Here is a 21,596-nt window from a genome sequence, read left to right as displayed (position 1 = left end):
AGGGAACAGAAAATGTGTTGCTCCACTGCCAAATTATCACATATCCCTCGATCAAAACGGGAGATGATCCTAATCAACAAGTTGTGCGACCTTAGTGCAATGGCAATGTCAGGTCAACTCGGGAAAGTGAAGAGACAGATCTAAATACAAATAAAAAGAAAGAGAGAGACAGAAAGAAAGAAAGAAAGAAACAACAATCCTTATAATTATCATCATCTGCTGCTTTTCCCTCTTCTGGCAAAGAAACACTCCATCCATTTGCAGAAATCGCCCGCGGAAACGTTACATCAAAACTAATCACAACGATTAAAATCAGCTTTTCTGTGCAAGAGGAGAGTAAAAAGCAAGTTGGAGGCTGGAATGAGACTGTTTTTTCCACCAAAAAATCCGAAAAAAATATACACGCGATATATATATCTATCTATATGCACGTTTCGAAGGAGATCAATTTTATGCCCGTGTGATCAGTTAATTTAATTTAACTTTTATTTCGGAGATTGATTCAGACTGGAGGTAGAGACATGAGCTAATTGTATCCTGATCCTTGCCTTGAGGGGTTTCAAAGCCCTGGAGCAACTATTCTCTGTATTTTGCTCTGTCTACCTTAGCCAAGCTATTGCATTTCTCTCTGGTGTAGCGAGGAGAGCAGACCGCTGCCGGGAGAGAGAAATATCGGAAGTGTGAGTTGGGGGGGGGACAGGGGAGAAAAAAAGGGGAAAAAAAAAATAGCGACACTTTTTTTGCGGCTCCGATGTTCCAGGTAAGGGCTGCTCGGGATTGTTGTTGTTTGCAGCGGAGGGTGCGGAGGGACTCGGGCGCCGCTCGCTTCCACGCATGTGCCGGGCGCTCGCACCCCGCGCGGGGACGCGGCGCGGCCGCCTCGCTCCCCCGCGCAACCCGCGCCCCCGCGCAGCGCCGCGGGGAGGCGGGGAAGTAGGGAGGGAGGGGGCCGCGCAGCGGGCGGGGGGTCTGGAGGGGGGTGAGCGCCTCCTTTCCCCACCGTCTCTCCAAGGGGGGGGGACTTAGGGGTGGCGTGTGCGGGGGGGGGGGGGATTTATTTAATTCAAACGTATTTTCGCGCGGGGGGTGCGGGTGCGCGGCTCGCATTGTTCTCCGCCGGGCTGCAGGAGGGGGCCGCCATTGTGTGTGTGTCAGATCGAGGGACCGGGAGGCACCTTCCACCCCACTCCCGCGCCGCCGTCCCTCCGCGGCGCACCCCCTCCGGAGCCTCCCGGGGCGCCCTTTGTTGCCGGGGCGGCGGAGGGAAGGGCGGTCCCGCGGCCCTTCCCCCATCACGGCCCGTGGGGCGCGGCGTGGGGCCCGCGGGGCAGCGGCCGCCTTTCCTCCGCGCCGCCTGTCTGCCCGCTGCTCCCGGGGCGCCGACGGCGGCGGGACGGCGGTTGCTCTCCGCCCCCCCGGGATCGGCCGCCGCTGGACCGGCCGCCGCTCCTCCGTCCTCCGATGTCCCGACGGCGTCCCGGAAGAGAGAGTCGCGTCCGCCGTCTCAAAAACCCAAAAGAAAAAAAAAATGCAGCCGTTCGCTGCCTGCTTCCAATCAGCGAGATACAAGTTTATTGGAGCATGCCCTGCGGGCACCGAGCGTGCTCGGATTGTTTGGGCAAATTAAAAATGGGCGAAACGCTTCTCCCTTCTCAGCGGCGGGGGCTGCTCGGAGACCTCCCGCTCTTCCCGCCTGGCGGCGGGGGAGGGAAGTGGCAGAAGCGCCTGGTGCAGCTCACGCGTCGCTCGGTGTGCGGGCGGGGGCGGGGGGACGGCAGCAGGCCAGTGCGGGCGCTTTGGGGCTGGTGGCTTCAGTGATTATTTTTGTTCTCTGTCACAAGCGCGGTGGTAGAAGGCTTCGCCTGAAACGCAACTTTCCATCTTCCACCGAGCGCCGGGGGCGGCTCAGCGGAGGCGGCCGCGACCGCGGGGGGGACTTGGGGCGGGCGGGCGCAGCGGGGAAACTCGGGACTGATCCCAGGAACTTGGTGCCTTGTGCAGGCCGAGTCCGGAAAAAGGAAAAAGAAAAAAAAAGCAGTTTAATTGGTGCCGGTTGGCTTCAGCAGCACCCGTGGAAGGATGCTCGACCCGCAGGTCGGAGGCACTTGGTGAAACTTCCCATCGCCTATTCAAAATGACTGCGGTGATTTTGGTGTATTAATTACGCCCGAAGCACAGCACAAAATGTTCTAGCACACACTAGAGGTCCCTCTCAGAGCTGTTAGATGTTAGGGTGTTTTCAGGTTGGGTTGTTCCTTTTTTTTTACTTTTTTCTTTTTTTTTTTTTTTTTTTTTTTTTACGGTTTCACTGTTTGAACGTAGAGTTTTACTGCAAATATCAGGGCAAAGTTTAATATAAGGGTGAAAAAGGATTTGCGATGTTTTTGTTTGCGCCCTTGTTTGGACATCAGTAGGTCAGTTAATACAAACATTCCACTGTGTCCCAAAGAACGAATGTAAATGGGATTGATTTCATGCAGTAATTTTTGAGTTCTGTTTGAAATATCCTCACCGTATTTTGTTGTTGGGGACAATTTCTTACTTAGTTTTCTCATATGAATCCTGCAATGCAAGTAAACAGTGTAAAACTTGAATACTGATTCCAGGCTAAGGCTCATTTTTTAAAAAATAAAAGTATTAAAGCTTGATAAAAAGCCAAGTATTATGATTATAAGGAACCAATAAAACAGATGAGGGCAACTAAAAGTGATTGATCCCCAGCAATTTTCATATCCAGTCCATGTTACAGAGCTAACTAGTCCCCCCAATCTCCATGTATTACAAGCAGTATTATCACCATTTTACGGATCGAGAAACTGAGAAATAAAAAGAAGGTCACTGACTTGCCTGAAGCCATATAGCAAATAAAAGATAGATCTGGAATCAGCTAGGACAGATTTAGATCTCTTGCTGATTTGCACTGATGTAACCACTGATTTCAGTAGAATTCATCTGGATTTAAGTCAGATTTGGACCTTAGGTGTTGCTCTGTCCCTTAGAAACACTGCCTTCACCTTAATTCCATTTTTAACATGACTGAATCAGATGCGAGATTTGAGGGGGGGATGTATTTGCTGTACATCTAATTTTTAAAAGGCAAATTACTGTGAAACTTTAGGACTATATTTTCTGTCGATTTTTTTTTCCCCTTAGAATTTCATCTGTCACATCAGTGTTGTTCCATAGTTGGATTTTGGCATTGCTTTTTTAATGAACAATTTCCTCATGTGTAGTGCAGCTTTTGTTACTGATTTCTGAGAAGTGCTTCTTACTCGATGTCTCTGAATGAAGCCTTCAGTTACAGGTTGGAACAACCTGAGAGCAAGTGATTTTGCATGAGGAAGACTTCCATTCACTGTGGATCTCACTCAGGCAGAAATGAAAAATTGCATGACTATCATATACAAAAAAGCGAGCCTTTCCCATGTATAGAGGAAGGGCTGCACATAGACGACTTGCTCACATAGGCTTTTTATTGGATTATAAGTTTATGTATGGCAAAAATGTGATGTGAAAGGAAATATTCACTGATCATAACAAATGTGAATACATTATTCAAAGTGGGGTCTCTCACAATTAACAAAATATCCAATCTGCCCGTCACAGTCAGACAGCATTTCACATGAGCCCAGCTGGGAAGGAACGATAATTTCTGCTTTCTGTATTCCAACTACTTTAGAAATATTTTCAGGGTACCATAAAACAGCCACAGATGCACAGATTGTCATTATGGTGCTTTACTGTTCATTTATTAATGTGTGCTGGTATATACACGCTGTCACCACTAAAGCGTGATGTAAAGTTCCTGCTTTCGTGTAACTAGGCATCAGCTGGATTTAGTAAAAGGCTGATTCTTCAGGGAGCTGATGGTCCATCCATGTTGCCAAGATCTCTGCAACAAGGGTCCAGCTCTTATTGTAATGCGTGGGTAAGACACAGGACATGGGTGTAATTAAGAATATTCTCCCCTCCCCAATTTTAGCTTATATGTCTCTGAAATAGAAAGCATTCAGCACACAGAGTGTGTGTGGTTTGTTTAAGACCATGTACTAGCCCACTGGCTGAGCCGAGTTCTAAATGCCAGAGTTTTATCCCCCTTTCTCGTGTTCTGTGCAGTAAACTGCTGTGCCTCACTTGCAATGTGTGTTCAACTCTTCTCTGGTACCAGAGGAAAAATAATGTTCATCAGAAGCAATTTTAGCAGAGATGCCTGCTGTTACTTATTTTGGATCCTTTTACACAGCTGCAGCAGAGCCAAGTTGGATCTCCTTCCAGGAAACAAATTTAGTTCGTTGTTGGTTGGTGTGGTGGGGTTTTTTGTTTGGGTTTGTTGTTGTTTTTATTTATTTTTTTTTTTTCTGACAAACATAATTCCGACTTGAAATGGAATCTCTTCTGTTGGTCTGCATTGCACTTATGTTTTCTTTTTACAGCCTGGGTAGAATTAATCTCTGGTATAGTGCCACTGACTTCTGTGTTGTTTCACAAAGAATTAATTTGCCTTCCTTTGTTAAAATACAGATTTTTGTTGTCCTACTTTCCACAGAATACAATGTCAGTTTTTTTCAGTTTGAAGGAGAAAAATACAAAATGCGCATCTTAATTTTAAATTCGTCCAACTTTACTACTTGTGCAGGCAGAGCTATCTCTTCTTTCACTACTTCTGTTGTAAATTAAGTTGAACATGTGTATATATTTAGAGGGTGTCTATAGGCAGGAGGAGGGAGTAACTACTATCTTCCTAGCTGATAATACCTTGAAAAAGAATTTAATGTATGTGAAAGCCATTAGCACATTCCATATTGATGATGTATGTTGTAGCTTTAATAATCTTGGGTTTTCTAAAGTGCATTTTAATCACACTTTTGATTCAGAAATCAAGTAAACAACATCTTATATCCAGCTGAACGAAAGTTGATACTGTTGCACGTTCAGTTGCTTTAAGCTCATGTTTATGAAGTGAGCGGCTCACCTGATAACCTTTCCCTGGTAGCTCTTTATCTGACTGGCTGCCCCACTGGCAATGGAAGTTACTGGTTTGATGTGGTTGGCAGGTGAGCGCAAATGCGGCTTTGCAGGTGGTTTGTGTGCAGCCGAAGTCTATGGGTGAGGGATTCAGGCCTTAGAAGTGCTTGCTGGGGCAAAGGACAGCTCATCCTGACAAATTATTTAGTGGCTTTTATTCCACTGATTTTCCTTGCCCAATGCATTCATGAATTAGCAACAGCCTTTAAAACAAAAAAACAATCAAACAAACAAAACAAGACCAAAAAAAAAAAAACCACAACCCAAAACACTGCACAGCAAGGTTGCCCCAAGATGACAGGGAAATGAGTTCCAACTCACGTAGGTTAATGGCTTTTTCTGCTCCTGATTCTCGAACGAGACCTTCACAATTGTGTCATTACCCCTCAGCCAGCATTTGTGACTCAGTTCTGCCTCAAACCTCAGGCTCAGTATAGCCATCTATGGGTTTTCTATGTGTTTTCCTTTATTTTCATTGCTGTAATTTGGGATGATTTGCAAGATAGCTGACAGGTGGGACTGTAACTGTTAGTGCTCAGGCATGTGCACCCCACTCCTGACACTGTGTCAGTGTGGTTGTCGCTATGAAACGGGCACCTGGTGTGGGGACAAAACGGTCTCCGACTGCTGCAGTAAGATTTGCCAGATCTCACCTGTCATAGCTTTCAGTTCTCACCCAAGAACTGTGAAGCCACGTTGTGATTTGGCCAGGCAGAAATGATGGGAGGCTGTCGCAGGCAAGGTTATTTCCAGCAGATGGGAGGAAATGTTGACACTTTTGGGCAAGGCATGGGCGAAACTTAATCTAGAGCACGGGGTGCAGCTCTGAGCATCCATCCTTGAGAAACGTGAACTTAAGCTGGAACCACAGCTAAAAGGGTGATCAGGGAATGGAGTATCTGTCTTGTGGAAGGACATTCAAAGAGGCTTGAATGTCCATGTTAGCAAAGTCTAGTCTGGATCTGACTACTCTACATAAATACACACAGGTAGTAGATCTGAGCAAGAAGTAACTGTTCAAGGTAAAGGTCAATAAACATGTTTGGGCAGCAGTTTTCAAGGATGCTTTCTGATGTAATATCTAAAAAATGCATCATTGAAAGCGAGACCTTGAATTTCTTAATACTCTGCTTTGGACGTGTCTTTAAAACCTGGGTTACTTGGAGAATATTTACAAAAAAAAGCATGGCCAACCCTTTACCTCAGTGATCTTACCTGCGCAGTCCCAATAGGCTATGGTTGGCTAACTTTTTTCATCAACAGTTCTGTCAGTGGAGAAAAGGTTTCTTTTTAAAAAAAAAGAAAAAAATACATTTTAATATATATTAAAAAAATCTGTCAAAAAGCAATTTGAGATTATTTTTCAAAACTGAAAACAGACCTTTCTCACACCTGAAAACCACTATTTATTTTGAATTTTCATTAGATAGAAATTTGAAAAAGACCATGTGACAGAAAAATGAATAGCCTGAATTTTTCCACAGGAGAAGAATCCTCAATGTCTGTTTTTATGATCAGTGAAAATGTTGCATAAATGTTTGTCAGTGGGAGGAATTTCTAATTTGCCCTTTAGATAGGATCTATCATTTCTTCTCAGTTCCAACTGCAAAGCTATTTCTCTTTCTATCGTTCTTAATTTTTTCCCAGTTAGACCTTTAATGCCTACAGTTTTCTTCTAATTTATTTAGTGGCATCCGCTTTACTTTCATCATATTCTGTAACAAGGAGAGGAGAGATTTAATAAGGAAAGATGACCAAAGAACTCTTTTCCCTTTTCCTCACCTTCTTACAAACATTAACTTAAAAACATCCTCTCCATCAATACATGGCAAAGTTTCTGCATGCTAGTTTACTCATATACCCAGCTTATAGGTCCTGGTGGGGAAGGACCGTCTCTCCTGCTGCAGCAGAGCACTGCCGGTATTCAACAAGTAATTAATAACAGCTCCTGCTCACAGTGTTGCCAGAGGAGCAGGGGAAAGAGAGGAGTGGCAGACATTGAGAGCATCTAAATAACTATTGGAAGCCAAAGTATCCAGTGGCTTCCAGAGTAGCTCAATGTAAAGGTAAAGGGCTCTTATGAAATAAAAGCAGTTTTATTTCCCTGTGTGAACAGAAGCTTGCAACAATATTAGATGGAAGAGGAGTTATGCATACCATGTCACACAAAGGGGGCACAGGCCCATCAACACAATCACACAGCCATCCAGGGATGGGGGATTGCTGTGGTCCCCAGGCCCAGGGGAAGGAATGAAACTGGGGTCTCTAACTAAAATACTGATTCCTGGCTCCCCAAGGTGTACTGCTTTTTAGATATGCCAAGACTCACCTAGAGATTTAGTTAAGTTGTCCTAAAAGAGATTGATGGTCTATTGACCAGTCTTGAATAATTCAGGGAATCATTATAATTTCTGTAGCCCATTATATACCCATTATACCAAACACTTCTAAACACTGAAGAGAGATAATCTGTGCACTAGGAACCACTCACAGTAAACAGACCTTCCTAGCTTGCCATTAACAGGCAAACTTGACACCACCAGCCTCTTTAACTGAAAGTAGTGTGGCAAAAGGGGAAAGAGGTTAGAGGGGTTATTATACACCTGTATCAGAGGGGGCTTCACGGGTGATGTCAAGGCAGCTACCAGCTGGTGACTGTAGGTGAAAGCATGAAGACCATTTAATAGGAGAAAAGGAGAAATGAGAGGACTGGATGACCAGAGGAAGGTTAACACCCTGATTATCAAAGGGAGCTCACAGATGGGGGGAACTGCAGGAGAGCCTTGAAGAATGGTGAAAGTCGACAGTCACAGTACCAACGCAGGGATTTAGAGTCAAAAGGGAGAGCTGGACAGTTAAGGCTCCATCCTGTGTAGACAAACAAAAGGCTGATGGATTTACCCTAGGCATCCAAGAGATGGTCACTGATGAGATCCAGGTGAGATCTTACATGGATCTGCAGCTTTGCTCTGGAGAAAGTGAGATAGGGAGGGAAAGAAACAGTGGAGTTCAGAGGTGGCTGCAAATGTGAGCTGAGGGGAAAAGAACAGGATGGTGCAATCTTCCTTATCCTCCAGCTTTTCCTTACAGTGGCTTCTGTGGTACAAAGACAGCTTGGGATTCCTGGAGGCAAAATGAGGACATGATTTTTGCTGTTAGCAGAAAACTGAATTTCTGAGGCTGTTGATGCTGTTCTGAGGAAGAGGCTTCCTGAAAAAAAAAATGTAGGCGGGAGTGTTACTGGTTTGGGGACGTATAAGAAAGCAGCTGTGGTTTTTGCTGCACTCAGGCAGGTGAGACTCAGTCAGGAACAAAAATGTTAGCTCTTTCTCAGGGAAAGAGGTGGTCCTTTCAAGGGAAAACTGTAGTTTTGAAGAAGTAAATCTGTATTTATTACTGGCTACATGCAATCCTGCCTATTTTTCTTAATCTTCTTGAACTATTTACATACACTTCCTGCAACTGAGAGTTCCATGGGTTGCTTAGAGATAAGCTGGAGAGTGATATCCTTACCCATTTATAAGCTAATGTCTTTTTAAATTTCATTAGGTGCCCTCTTGTTTTATGAAGGGCATCTGATTTCTCCTTCACATCATTCATTATTTTATATACCTCAATTCTATCATCTTTTACTGTTTTCCTTTCTAAATGAAATAGTTCTGGTCTTAATCTTTTTGTTTAGAAATACCCCCACATGTCTCTAATCATTTTTGTTGCCTCTGGCTATCTATTGTAGCTATCTAGCACTCCCATCATTGCGTCTCACTGGATCTTTTAAAGCTAGTTCCAAAGTCATCAGCGTGAAGGAGACTGAAGGATGGTCTTGCGGTTAAAGTACATCACCAAGAGTCCAAAAGTTCTGCTTCCAGATCTCCTGCCCTATGACCCTGGGCTAATCATTCAGTAGTGGAGATCTGCAGTTTCCATTTCACTCCCAGGAAATGATATAGTGAAATTTAAAGCAAGATATATTGAGTACTTCTCTATGCCTGGATGGAAATTATTACAGAAGCACAGCCATATTAAATGTAGTAGTTTCGATTGTTTTTCCACAAGGCAGCTGCATGTGCATTGAAATTTGTAACTTCTCCCTAACTGTTTGATTGTATAGCGCTTGGCTGTTTTCTGTTTGTTACACTGCTCTGATATTGGGTTCCAAACAAATTCAATTAAGTCGTTTCTCTTTGTTATTTTTTTGTGAACTTCATGTGGAAAGTATGAGTTACAAACAATTTGGGCCAAACAGACACATGGCTTTCATGCGTCCTTGGGGTCTCGGAAAGCCAGTGTAGTTCTGCTGAAAGTGAAAAACAGAATCAAATTCCGACCTTTTACATGTAGGACGTGACCCATTGCTGGGAGGCACTGGGTACCCCTCACTCCCACTCATACTTCCCACAAGTGGGATAAGGACTAAGGTGCTGCTGGCTTGTCTCCAGTCTAAATGAACTAATTATCCACAACCTGTCCAAGACCCTCACAAAGGACGCAAGACTCACCCATCTGGTTCCCTCCTCTGATGTTTTCAGCTGGGCCTGACTGCTATGTATTTCTAGCACCTGTGTTGCTCTCCAAAAGCCCACTTCAGTTATGGGACTGCCTTGATGAGTCATTTGGTATCTCATCGTTTCTGGCACACAGGAGCCTGCAATACTGCAGCTGGGTGAGCACTGCTGTCACAGCCCTATGCTCCAAGGGATCTCACAAGCAATGCTTCCCAAATGTCCATGCTTGCTGCTAAGTGGGCATGTTGTGTCTCAAGCACTGGGATAGGATATCATTGAGGTGTCTGAACTATAAAACCTGTTTTTTAGAATTATCTCGTGTCACAAAAGGTGCTAAAAGAATACACTTCTTTGATAGGATGCTACTGCAGCAGAACAGCAAAAGCAAGTTGCTTAGATATTTGTAGCGTAAAACTAAGACTAACCAAATTCTGGTTGAAACAGCATTGTTTTGTCTGATTGTTATCCTCCTAGCCCTGTACCTCCTTTTTTGCCTGGATGTCCCTCTTCCCTTTTGCAGGCAGATAGTCAGCTACTGTTCCCATGAACACCCTAGGCGGCACTGCCTGCTCCTTTTGCCGGCTGTTTCAAACCTCTGCGCACATTCCTGCACAAGCCCCAGGAAATTCAGTCCTCTTCTGGTCTCTTTAAAAAGAGACCAGCCCTACAAGACTCTCCTGATAGCCCCAGTCATGTCAATAGGCCTGTTTGTGTGGTTAAGGATAACACATGAGGATGCTCAGGGGTGTTGGGGCATCAAGAATCTTTGCAGCTCTAAAAGAGGAAAGGGGTGGTTTGGCCTTTGGTGGGGCTCGAAGGGTTTTGTTTCCCTTATGCCTTATAGCTGGCATTTTGTCAGAGCCTTCTGCTCACTAGCATTCCCATGACACATGAACATGCTGAAAGAAAAATTTCTTGTGAGAAATCAGTGGGCTTCATTAAATTTTCAAAGTTTAGAGCTGTGATCCTCATTGCCCCTCTCTACGGGCAGCTAGCCCTGCCAGATTCTGATTGCTTATGTGAACATTTGATAAATCTCACTATGGACTATGTTTGCTCTTTCACTGAAGCAGTTATCACACACATTTCCCTAACACTTTAAAATTATGCCTGCCAAACATTTTCTGATGTAAAGTTAAAAGTCATCTATTACTGAAGTGATTTTTCAGCCCTTGTGGGCATGTTTTTATTTTTTTTTTTCCTTGTGTAGTTCAGATAGTTTCAAGCTCTTTTAAACAGGCTGCCAAGGGTCAGTTTCAAAATATATTTGTGTTGTGTTTTGGTTTGTTGGGTTTTTTTACATTTTCTGTGCCCTAAAATACATTGGTGCTGTTCTTCTCTTTTATGCATCTCCTTTTAAAGCTGAAGTAGAGTGAAAGTAATGTTGCCTTACTGCCAATGCCATAGAAAACTTTATATTAAACTGGAGGTTGCTTCTTCCTCTCCCATGAAGGTCTCAGTCCTGAGCCCCATGAAGGTCTCAGTCCTGCGCTTACATCAGGACGGACACTTTTCCCACTGACTTTAGTTAGCTACAGCCAAATAGTCCCCATACTCCTGTGCTGAAGTCGATGATGCTCTTTCTGAAGTGACCTCTGCTGTGTATGGTGGCACTGGGGCCTGCTGTGCTCCCGAGATGTCCAAACCATGGATGTGGCTTGAAGGGTGCACAGATCCCTACCTGGCTACCATGCTGGCTCGCAGGGTGGAGAAGCAGGTTCTTGCTCAGAGCACAGCTCGGATGGGACTGGATCAGGCATCCAGATCTGAAACACTCTCAAGTCCCCTGCTCTAAATTGGACCCATGCAGATTTGGTTGCAGCTTTGCAGTCTAGTGATGTGATGTCCTTTATGGCCAGCCTCTGTATGCAAACCCTTTGTTTGTATTCAGAGCCCTGCCTGACCCTTCCCTCATTTTTCCCCCTTTTCACCTCCTGTATGGATCATACTCCTGCTTTCAGTGTGTGAGCAGAAGGCAAGAGGTCACTTCTTTCCTCCCTTATTCTCCCAATTTCCCACCTTCTCAGTGCTCCTGGCATTTCCTCTTCCTCCAGGTTCCAGAGCTGTGTGTGGGTTTTGAAAATGGTTAAAGCAGTTTGTCCGACCACGGCAGGGAGATGCTAAAATGAAGCATATGTGTCTGTTGGTTTCAAACCAGGATTTTTCTCACTCTTTTCCCAGTTTCTTGTTTAGAAAACATGGTTAAACAGGATCATGGTGTAAAAAAATCAAAGCGACTTCTCCCTTCCTGGAGAGTCCCAGCCTCAGTCCCAGTCTCAGTTCACATCCAGCTTTTTTCCAAAACCTTGCTAGTGCCCCTGAACTTAGTGAAGCATGCTACAGCATCAAATGGTCTGACCAATCTGAATTTGTCATTTCCCTTCAAAATGCCTTGGCATGACTTCTATTTGAAATTGCATTTGCTGCTTGTTTGTGTCATAACTGCATTTCATGCAGTGTCTAGAAGCGTGGAGACTTGGGTCTGGGCCAGTCTGAAATAAAGAAGCTAATGCAAATACCCCCACACCCCAATAAAACACAAGAAACCCAAATCATCATACAAAGCCTTCTAGAATGGAGATAGAAATCTAATAGCTAGCTAGCACTTAAACTGCACTGCAATTTAATCCTTTAAATTTCATGGATTTGGAGGGAGGAGAGGGCTGGAAAGAGGTACAGAGGAGGAGGCCAGTCAACAGTGAAGACATTACAATCCGTAGCCTCAACATGGAACTACTTAAGCATGCCATAATTGCATCACAGAAGGTATGCATACCCCGAAACCAAAAAGGAAGCAGGAAGGCAAGAAAAAACAAACACAGTATGATGAACCAAACAGGTAACCTTTGGGAAGCAGAAATCTAGCCCCGGCTAACCCAAAACAAAGGAACATAAACTGGCCAGGAAAAATGAAGATGGGGAACAGGAGGACTGAGAGGAAATTTCAAGTGCAAACAGATGCATTTCTGCAAACACATGGGCAGTATAAATATCTGAAAGAGAATTAGTGGATTTGCTGTATCAAAGGGGCAATTAGAAAATGACAAGTGTCAGAGACTGCATTATATCCTTCTGTCAGTCTTTTACTGATTGGAAATACATTCACTCTCTACATATTTTATTTAATTACTAAAGATGGAGGCCTGTCAAACATTGAGATATCAGAAGAGAAACTGCAAGATTGACATGCTAAAGTAACAAACCTCCCAGAGCAGATGGCATCAATCAAGGCTGATAGCTGTTAACAAAATCATGCACGTTTCTCTTAAAAATAGACTGTTCTGCTATACCAAATCAATGGAACACAGCATGTATTTCGCTTGAAAATAAATATCAGCTCAGCCACATAAAAAAGGTTGAAATTTAAGTTAGTGAATTAAAAGAGCTGCACACAAGCTTGATGCCAACCATGACTGATCCAGTAACAGAAAAGCATACCTTTTTAACTTTCTAAAAAAACTTTGAAGTGTCTCAATGAAGCCATAGATTACACAGAATCACTTAATATAGATTTTAGAGGAAATTTCAGAAAGTCTTTGATAACTTTACTCACAAGATGCTTTTAAGAAAACCTAGCAGTCATGAGGTGAGATGCAAAATTCTGCCCTAGAGTCTCTTTTACGAAAGGAAGCAAGTGTTGCAAGGATGAAGAATGAAAGGTTAGCAAGGATGGCAGTAAACCCTGCCACAGATAGACCCTAGGGGCGATGTTTAAAACTTTGATGAATTATCAGAACAATAAGCTGGGACATTTGGAGGTAACAACATTGTCAACATTGTCTGGCTCCTTGGTCACCCAGGGCAAGACAAGACTGAAAAACTTGGGGACCCAAATACAGATGTGAAGAGGAAGATGGCATTAATTTTGTTGCTTTGCCAACACCAAAAGTGACAAATGTGAGAAGAAATATTTTGAGTTCTTCACATACACTCCCAGGTTATGAAGAATGTCTTAAAGCCTGATCTTACGTGTCACATGAGAGCAGAGAAGCAGTGGAAGGGGCAGCCTATGGTGCCCAGTTGCCAAAGGCAAAGCTCCAGCAGCTCCAAGCAGCACCGGGAGCAGGAGAGCAGGGAGAGGGGGCTCCCAAAACACAGCCAGGCTCCTCTTCCTATGCTGGGGGGCTGCCCAGGACCAGAGGGGTACAAAGCCTGGCCGGCAAGGAGAGAGCCTGTGACTGAGTGAACTGATCTGGTTACATTGGCATACAAAAGTCAGGGTAAACACAGAAGTGACCCAAAATGCACAAAAACACAGAAGCATAGAAAGTGACTGCATGGCTGTGCGAGAGCTGGTTTGTTTAGAGAGAAGACTGAGAACATGGTAAAGGTGGATGATATAACAAATACTGCTGAGAAAAGAAATTATAAGCTTTATTCTACTCTTTCATAATATTAGAAAAAGGTTTGTGTGGCAGTTTTAGTTTGTAAAAAAGAAACCGGTGGTATTCCTGATAGACTCAGCTTTTCTAAATTTTTGCCCAGAACTGGCTGCAGCATCACTGCTGCCTTTTTCCGTGTGTGTTTTGCTACCTTTACAAACTGAAACAGCAGGAGCAATGTTCTCACAAAGATGAGAAATGCAATAAAACAGAAAGCCAGCAAGTCTAAAGCTGATAAGAGGAATTATATTTTTATACCAAATGGAAATTCTCTGATGCAGAATGGACTAGGTGGCCTTTAAAGGGTCCTTCCAACCCAAACTGTTCTATGGCTCTACAATTGCCAGCAAGTATCAGCTCAGCCTGGACTGGCATATCAAGGTTCACCCGGGCTGGTCCTTGTGAGAGAGACAGGAGACAAGGCGGTGTAAAGGCTGGACTTTGTGCCATACAACAAAGCTGTGATCTGTTTTTAAGGAGAATTGTACTGGACCCTTCACATTATTTGTCTATACAAATTACAAAATATTGTAATCCAAAGGTTCCTTTCGCCATTCTTGTATATTTTTCTTCCCTTACTCCTGTAGTGATGATATTCTGCTGCAAAATTACTGGTGAAAAATGTTCAGTTTGGTATGGGTTATTTGAAATTTTGTCAGTCCTGGGATGGGCAAGAAAGAAATGGAGAGATGGTTGAATAAGGAGAAATTCTAGTTTATGGAAATGAATAGGACACGTTTAAAGCACAGAATAAGCTCCTTTCATCTCACAGCAAATACAATATTTGTGGGATGTCAGGATTATGAGTTTCTTGTGAATGACTAGAGTTTAAAATACTCCTATTTGTAATTTTGTGGCTAGTGGCACTTCAGGGTCCAAGAGTTACCAGAGGAAATAACAGAGAGGGAAATAATTTAGAGAAGAAACTAAAATTTTATTATGACACAAATCACAATGGAGAAGCGGAAGATGAATTTTGTTCCATCATACAGTACATGCTTTAGTCTGCAAGCTAAGAAATAATAGTACAAAACCTCTCTGCCTAGCCTGATCTACAAATAAAATAATTTTAATTACTCCACCTTTGCTTGGCAGTAAAGAGTGACAGAATAGGTAAAATGTAGGCAACTACATGGTGGTATTGCCAACACTGAATGTTTTTGTTATTTAGCTAAAAAAAAAAAAAAATAAAGGAAGGTCACATTGTGTCTTTTTAAATCAGTGTCCCCAGTGGATGCTTCTGTTCTCACCCTTACAGAGTATTTTATAAGAAACTGCATTTGAAAGCCCAGTATTTGACTTCTGGTTTTGACTAACAAGACTTATAAGCTTGGGTGCAAAATTGCTAACCTGTGAGACTGCTAAGATACCAGGCCAGGGGCCACCAGAAAATAGGAAGCATTAAATACACTATGAACTTCCCACAAACTCTTTTACAGACTCCTAGGGTAACACATATTGCAGTCTGTATATGAGAAGGGGAAGGAGAACAGTCAGATCACAGTTTTCTCTTCTGTACTCAAGGGCAGATTGTGTAATCTCCATAGGTGGGTGCACATCTTTAAATATATTCTGAATATTAATGAATTTGGCATCTGTGTCTGCCAGCCACAAAATAGCAATCTGCAAGCTGCTCCGAGCATCCCACACTGTGCCAGGGTTTCTGTGGAGGTGATCAGAACCTCACAGGATTAGACACACTGGGCAAAACCTGCTATATTTAGCTATGCATAGGGAGTTCCCCTGTTTCCTTGGTTATCTACTACATTTGCAAATAAATGTGCTGCTGAAAGCATTAATATGTGCTATCAGTAAATTCTTCAATCTGTAAACTGATCACAGAGCAAGGTAAAACTGATTGCTAGTTAGAAAGTGCAGCTATGTCCCAATAGACTGGAGAACAGAACAGCAGGAGTCACTGTCCTAAGGCAAAGAACTGAATACACAAGCCTGTCCAGAAGTTAAAACCGTGTTGACGGAGCATTCCCTAGTCATATGTGGAGGAGGAAAGGGTTGCTTGGTACACCATGCATTTATGAAAGGTTATGGGTAGACAGTTAAACAGAGAGAAGTGCTTTTGTGCTCTAGTCTGAGTGAAAAAGAGAGAAACAAGTTCCTGAAAGACACAGATTTACCTGGAGAGGCATCCATGGAAGTTGTGGACATCTTTCCCCTCTGCTCAGGAGAATCTCTGTTGCTATGAGCAGATGACACCAAAGGATTGTTTGAATAGAATAACCACAAACCAAGATAATAATAGTAATGATAATGGCCACCTCTTTTGTTGTGTTTTTTATCAGCAGATTTCAAAGTTTATAACAAAAGAGGTGTTTAACTATGGACACATTTTACAGAGAGGGAAACTACCGTGCAGAAGATGGAGTGACCTATCCAAATTCACCCAGGAGGCATTTGTCTGAGTCAGGAACAGAAACTAGAGTGCCAGCCCAATGGGAAAGGTTTCCTAAAACAACATGGAACCAAGGAGAAATGGGAGCAAAGACTCCACATTTCAGCAATGAGAAGCACCATCTGCCTAGTTCACCATTTTTTTAAAGAATATTAGCACACACTTTTGAGTATTTAATTAATTACTGAGCTGGCTCTGCGGTTCCTCTACAGGATGAAAACAAACACTTAAACAAACCTCTCCTGCCAACCCCACCCAACACCTACACCTACTCAGTTACAACAGATGGATGAATGCCACAGACCAGATGTCAACACGATACCAAATTTGACACTGTACAAGAAAGTGTAGCACGCTGCAGAAAAGAACCGCTCCCACGGTAACATTATTTAAATGCCAGATTGCACTGATCCCTGTTAGAAGTGATAAGCACAGAACCCAGACAGTGAAGACTGTAATTGCTGCCACAACCTCCTGAAATCTCTCCATCTCTTTTAATAGTCTTGCCTAAATTTTATTATCTTCCAAAGGTGGGAAGCTTTGCTGAAAAAGGATATAGAAATACCTGGCTGGAGTCCAAGAGGGATGGGATGACTGTCTCCTCTTCTTGGAACAGCTTTGATTACACCTGCTTTTGTAACATCTAGTAAATAGGGCCACTCAGGGTGCTTCTTGCTGCCCTTGGACATTGGCCTTGAAGGACAGGTGATCTCTCTTCTAAGAGATTGTCTGTTCCTGAAAGATGAAGAGATTCAGATGTAGCATGGACCAGGACATACGGATGTAAAGAGTGCATGAAGTGTGAAGACATTTACATAGGTGGCAGCTTCATTTGAATGGTTTGTATAATATTGTACCAATTGACTACTTTAAGTCTGAAGCAGCGTACCTTTCCGAGCAAATCTGAAGGCCCTGTGGGTTGAATAGATGGCCAAGAGTTACTGGGCTTTTCAAGGACATTGATCACCTTCTGTGTCTGTAGCATGGCATGATGACCTGAGCTAGGTGAGCTCCCCTGGAGCTGCGGAGCATCCGTAGTTGGTACAGCGGAGTTCAGATGGAAGAGGTGCCTTTGCAAGCCCAGATTGATTTCAGCCCGAGCAACAATGTTTGGAAACAGAAACTTGAACAGTGGGACTTGTTTGCTCTTCCCAGAGAGTCCTGCCATGGTCTGAGCATTCCAGATAGGAAACATGTACAAAGCAGTTGTCTAACAATAAAAGTTCTGTCAAAACTGAGGCTTTTTGCTGGAGTTTTTCAGTTTTGATGGAATCCTGACGGGTAATGGTTTCTCAGTTAAACTGAGTGTGCAAATGACCTAGAAACGCCCAGTCTGCTGATTTGAGCAGCTACATAGGACAACCTGAACACCAGGAAGCTGCATGAGATGTCCTCCTCTCAGAACTATGAGTGGTTTTCTTTTTCTCCTAATGGGGATTTGAAACCTAAAAAATAACATTTCCCAAAGACATACTTGTAAGTGTCACACTGTCCCATTCTGGAAGAAGTATTTTGCATACAGGAAAGTAAGTCCAGGGAGATCATGGCTAAAACTGCCTACTAATTTTACATTTGAGCTGCTGAGTGTCTATCTTTTTCAGAATATTTAGCATTTTTGTAGCATTCTGCCCCAGTTGCATGCAATGTGTACTTAGCTCTTTCACAAATGAGATCTCAAGTGATTTGAGTGAGGAGCCTATAGCATAAAAAGGAGGCTCTTGGTGCCCATTTTGGCTTGGTTTAAGTGACTGGTCCAGTATCTTGACATAGGAACTTTGTGGCAGAGCCAGGGATTAAATCAAAGGATGTATCTTCAGCTCCAGGCAAATCTGCAGACAAACTGTCAGACTACAGATGCCTATTCAATGAGTCCCATCCGTCCTGGGCACTGAATGAGGCAAAGGCCCTGTAGAATTTTTTTTTTTTTTTTAAGAAAAGGAGAATGTGGTTAGATCATTAACTGCAAAAGAAAATGCGGCAGTAGGAGAAGCCGAATAGCCGTTCTGGCTTTAACCAAACTAACAGAGAAATGGAGATGTGGCTATATGGAACATTCCAGTGTTGAGTGACTTTGCTGAGCAAACTTACCATATTCTCTTTGGCGCCCACAAACTCTCAGCAACATAAGAGAATCAAGATCCATCCTCAGATCAAAGCTTAGTCATGTTCCTACTGCCTTATCCCATTCTCTTTATTTGCAGCATGTGCGTGGGATCACAAGGCAGGCATGACCTGAAATACCAAGGCACTACATGTAAAATAATGGCTGGTCCTTGGCAGCGAAGTCAGGGTGTTTGCTTTTTATCACTATGAAGTCTTAAAGAATAGAATCTATTTCAAAAGCCCTACAGTGTATCTGAGTATCCTTGTGTTTTAGAAAAACCCTGATATTATGTCCATAAGGCACAGGAGTTAATCCACGTTAATCACTAGAACAACAGCATGTGAATGCAAATTCTTTGTGGATATTGGACCTCATTACCATGTTCTTGTTGAGGGTGGTGAGACACTGGAACAGGTTGCCCAGAGAAGTTGTGGATGCCCCATCCCTGGAAGTGTTCCAGGTCAGGTTGGATGGGGCTTTAAGCAACATGTTCTAGTGGAAGCTGCCCCTGCCCATGGTAGGGGGGTTTGATCTAGATGATCTTTAATGTCCCTTCCAACCCAAACCATTCTATGATTCTATGATGATTTTGGCTTGTATTGTGCTAGCACTTTCTAATGCTATGGAATCTGAGGTACCAGACGTTTTTAAACATGGTTATTGAATTCTGTGTGCTTTAGTAGAGGCTTTCTATGTCATGCAATTTTGAAAGATAAAAGTTTGTAGTGTGTCATTCTAATTCCTAAGATAGAAGGCAGTCTCCATGATGTATCCAAGATCAAAGAAGTAATGCCCACTTGTAGTTGCACAGTACTTGAATGGTGCTGTTTTCATCATGAAGGTGGTTTGTGTAGATTATCTTCACAGCAATGCAACTGTGATAACAGTGATGAGACTCTATCAGTACAATTGTTGGTCAAAAGAAAATGAGAGCTCTTCCATTAATCACTCACATTAGTAAAACTGTCAAGGGTAGACAAGTCCTGAAGTGGTAAAGAAAGTCTAGTAACAAAGAATGGAAGGGATTTGGGACGTCTTTTAGAGTTCTGAAGTTGATAATTTTGTATTAGTTGATTAGAAGATTGCTGTAACTTCTTGTAGTAAATATTTTTTTGTGTGACAGTTATGTTTGGTGAAGTATTGGAGAGAACAAGGGAAAGTAAAGAAGAGCACTAGGCAATGCATATTAGTGCCCCAGGTCATGATGATACAAGTTGAAAGAGGGGCAGAGAAGATGGAGTGGTCTGAAAATAAACAGGAGGAAGAAAAAACACTGGAAGTTTGAGCCAGCAGATAACAAATCAGGGAGTTTTGTGACAGCTGAGGTAGGTGCGAAGTACCTAATACATGTCTCTAGACTGCTCCAGGTTCCCAGTGGAGCCACCAAGTGAGGGTGCAAATCAAAGTTTTATATGTTTTCCATCAATCACTTTCCATCCCATAGTTTGTCCCCAGAGCCTGTTATCTACTTCCAGTCATCCATCAGCCATTCAGGAGCCCTGGTAGATGGCAACGGGGAAGAGCGTTTGAGGCTGTGGTTTCTGTGGCTGAGAATACTAATTTCCCTTCATTTAAGGGTTTACCTTTTCACAGTTCTAAGAGTGACTGCTGAAATGTTCATAATCCTGTGTGTGCTTGCCTGATGGGAAATGTGCAAGAGCATTTGGGGACTGTGGCTTTGGTACGTGGCAAATGGCAGTTAACAGAACAAAAACTGCCTCTGGCAAATCAACCTTGCACAGCGTTCTAGGGGGTTTTTTCATTGGTTTTGTTTTGAAGTAACTTTATTTGCTGAAATGCAGGAAATTGACGTTATAATTTCAAAACATTTGTGGGGATGGAGTCCTTCCCTGCCATGTGCACTTACTTTTCAGTCCTTCTTTCCCACTTTTATTTGCCTAAGCATTGGCCTGCATCCTTTCGTGTGTATTGCCTCTGATGTCTGACACATTATGGCAACAGAAGCGTTGATGCCAGGCCCAGAAGCAATACTTAAAAACCTGCTATTCTCTCTTCTACAAGCTCAAAGCTAACCCAGTTTGTGGCAAATGAAAGAAATGCAATCATTTGGCACCTTGTCCATGCATCAGTTTGGAAACATAGGACCTTTCTGCTCTGCTTTTCTGAGTCTTTTCTATTTGACTAGGCTGTTATAGGGACCTCTAACTCTAGGGTGTGGAGTTCAATGCTTTGAAAGGAAATGACTGGTTTAGTGCATTCTTACCTGGGTTGCCAAGCCTCTTTCCTCACCTGACCTGCCAGTATATTTCCTAGTGCCTCATATCCAGGAATGAAGAGATTCTCAGATTTCAAAGAGAGAAACAATCATCCTTAGCTTTTGTATTTGGGATAGAGGGTGAATGGACAGGGCAGTGGGAGAAGAAGGTGGCAGAACAGGGCTTGAAAACAAATGCAATCAAAACTCAAAACCAAAAGTTAAGCGAATACTCCCAAACACGGTGTTTAAAAAATAAGCAATGCTTTTTCACTTTCTTCTCGCTTTGTTTGGGTACATCTTGTGGTCACAAATACTTGAGATTGGCAAGGACTGACCACTGCTGTACCAAAACATCTGCAAGGGCACGTGGCTGAAAGCACAGAGATTCCCCTGCAGACGTCTCGGGAGGTCAGTAATAGCAGACTGCCGAAATGCTTGGTGCTACCTGGAGTAGCTCATCACAGTTGTTTTGTGTCGTGTGCCAAGGTGAGAAGTTGCAACCTCCTCAGGAGGCAGGCAGGGTTATACAAAAATGGAGGAACATGGAAAAAGAGGGGGAGGGTCATCCTGTCTTTCACATAGATATTAGTATTGTCTGTTCAGCTTTTTGTGTGCCCCCATAGGACCAACAGAGCAAGCAGGGATTCTCCCAGACAAGTGTAGGAAGTCATCCATCCTGAGATAAAATCACAGTTCAGAGGGGAAGAGGCTTTTCTCCTGTATTGAAGCTGACAAGCATGCAGTTTTTTTTCTTGACAGTTTTCAAGGGATTGCAAAGGAGAAGAGATAAAGCAGAAGGAGGAGACAGAAGAGACATTCAGGGTAGCTTTGCATATCAGCTCAGTGTATTTCCTGCCCCACCTTTCCCTGTCTTTCATCTTTCCAGTCCCCACCAACAGAAATCTAGGAAACAGTTCAGGCAGCTGGGCACGTACCTCTGCTCATTTCTGAA

General features: G+C 43.2%; 1 protein-coding gene across 1 annotated transcript in view; it reads left to right on the top strand.

The window, feature by feature from the left end:
* The first annotated feature begins 328 nt into the window (after positions 1 to 328).
* Positions 329 to 21,596, top strand: part of KCTD1 (potassium channel tetramerization domain containing 1) — a 105,874-nt gene continuing 84,606 nt past the window's right edge. The window contains exon 1 of the mRNA XM_005511755.4: positions 329 to 760. Coding sequence (XP_005511812.1) covers positions 752 to 760 — 9 coding nt within the window. The 5' untranslated portion in view covers positions 329 to 751. The remainder of the gene's footprint in view (positions 761 to 21,596) is intronic.

This window comes from Columba livia, chromosome 2 (genome assembly GCF_036013475.1).
Source record: "Columba livia isolate bColLiv1 breed racing homer chromosome 2, bColLiv1.pat.W.v2, whole genome shotgun sequence".
In the NCBI taxonomy this organism is placed as follows: Eukaryota; Metazoa; Chordata; class Aves; order Columbiformes; family Columbidae; genus Columba; species Columba livia.
This window is presented reverse-complemented; position numbering and strand designations above follow the sequence as displayed.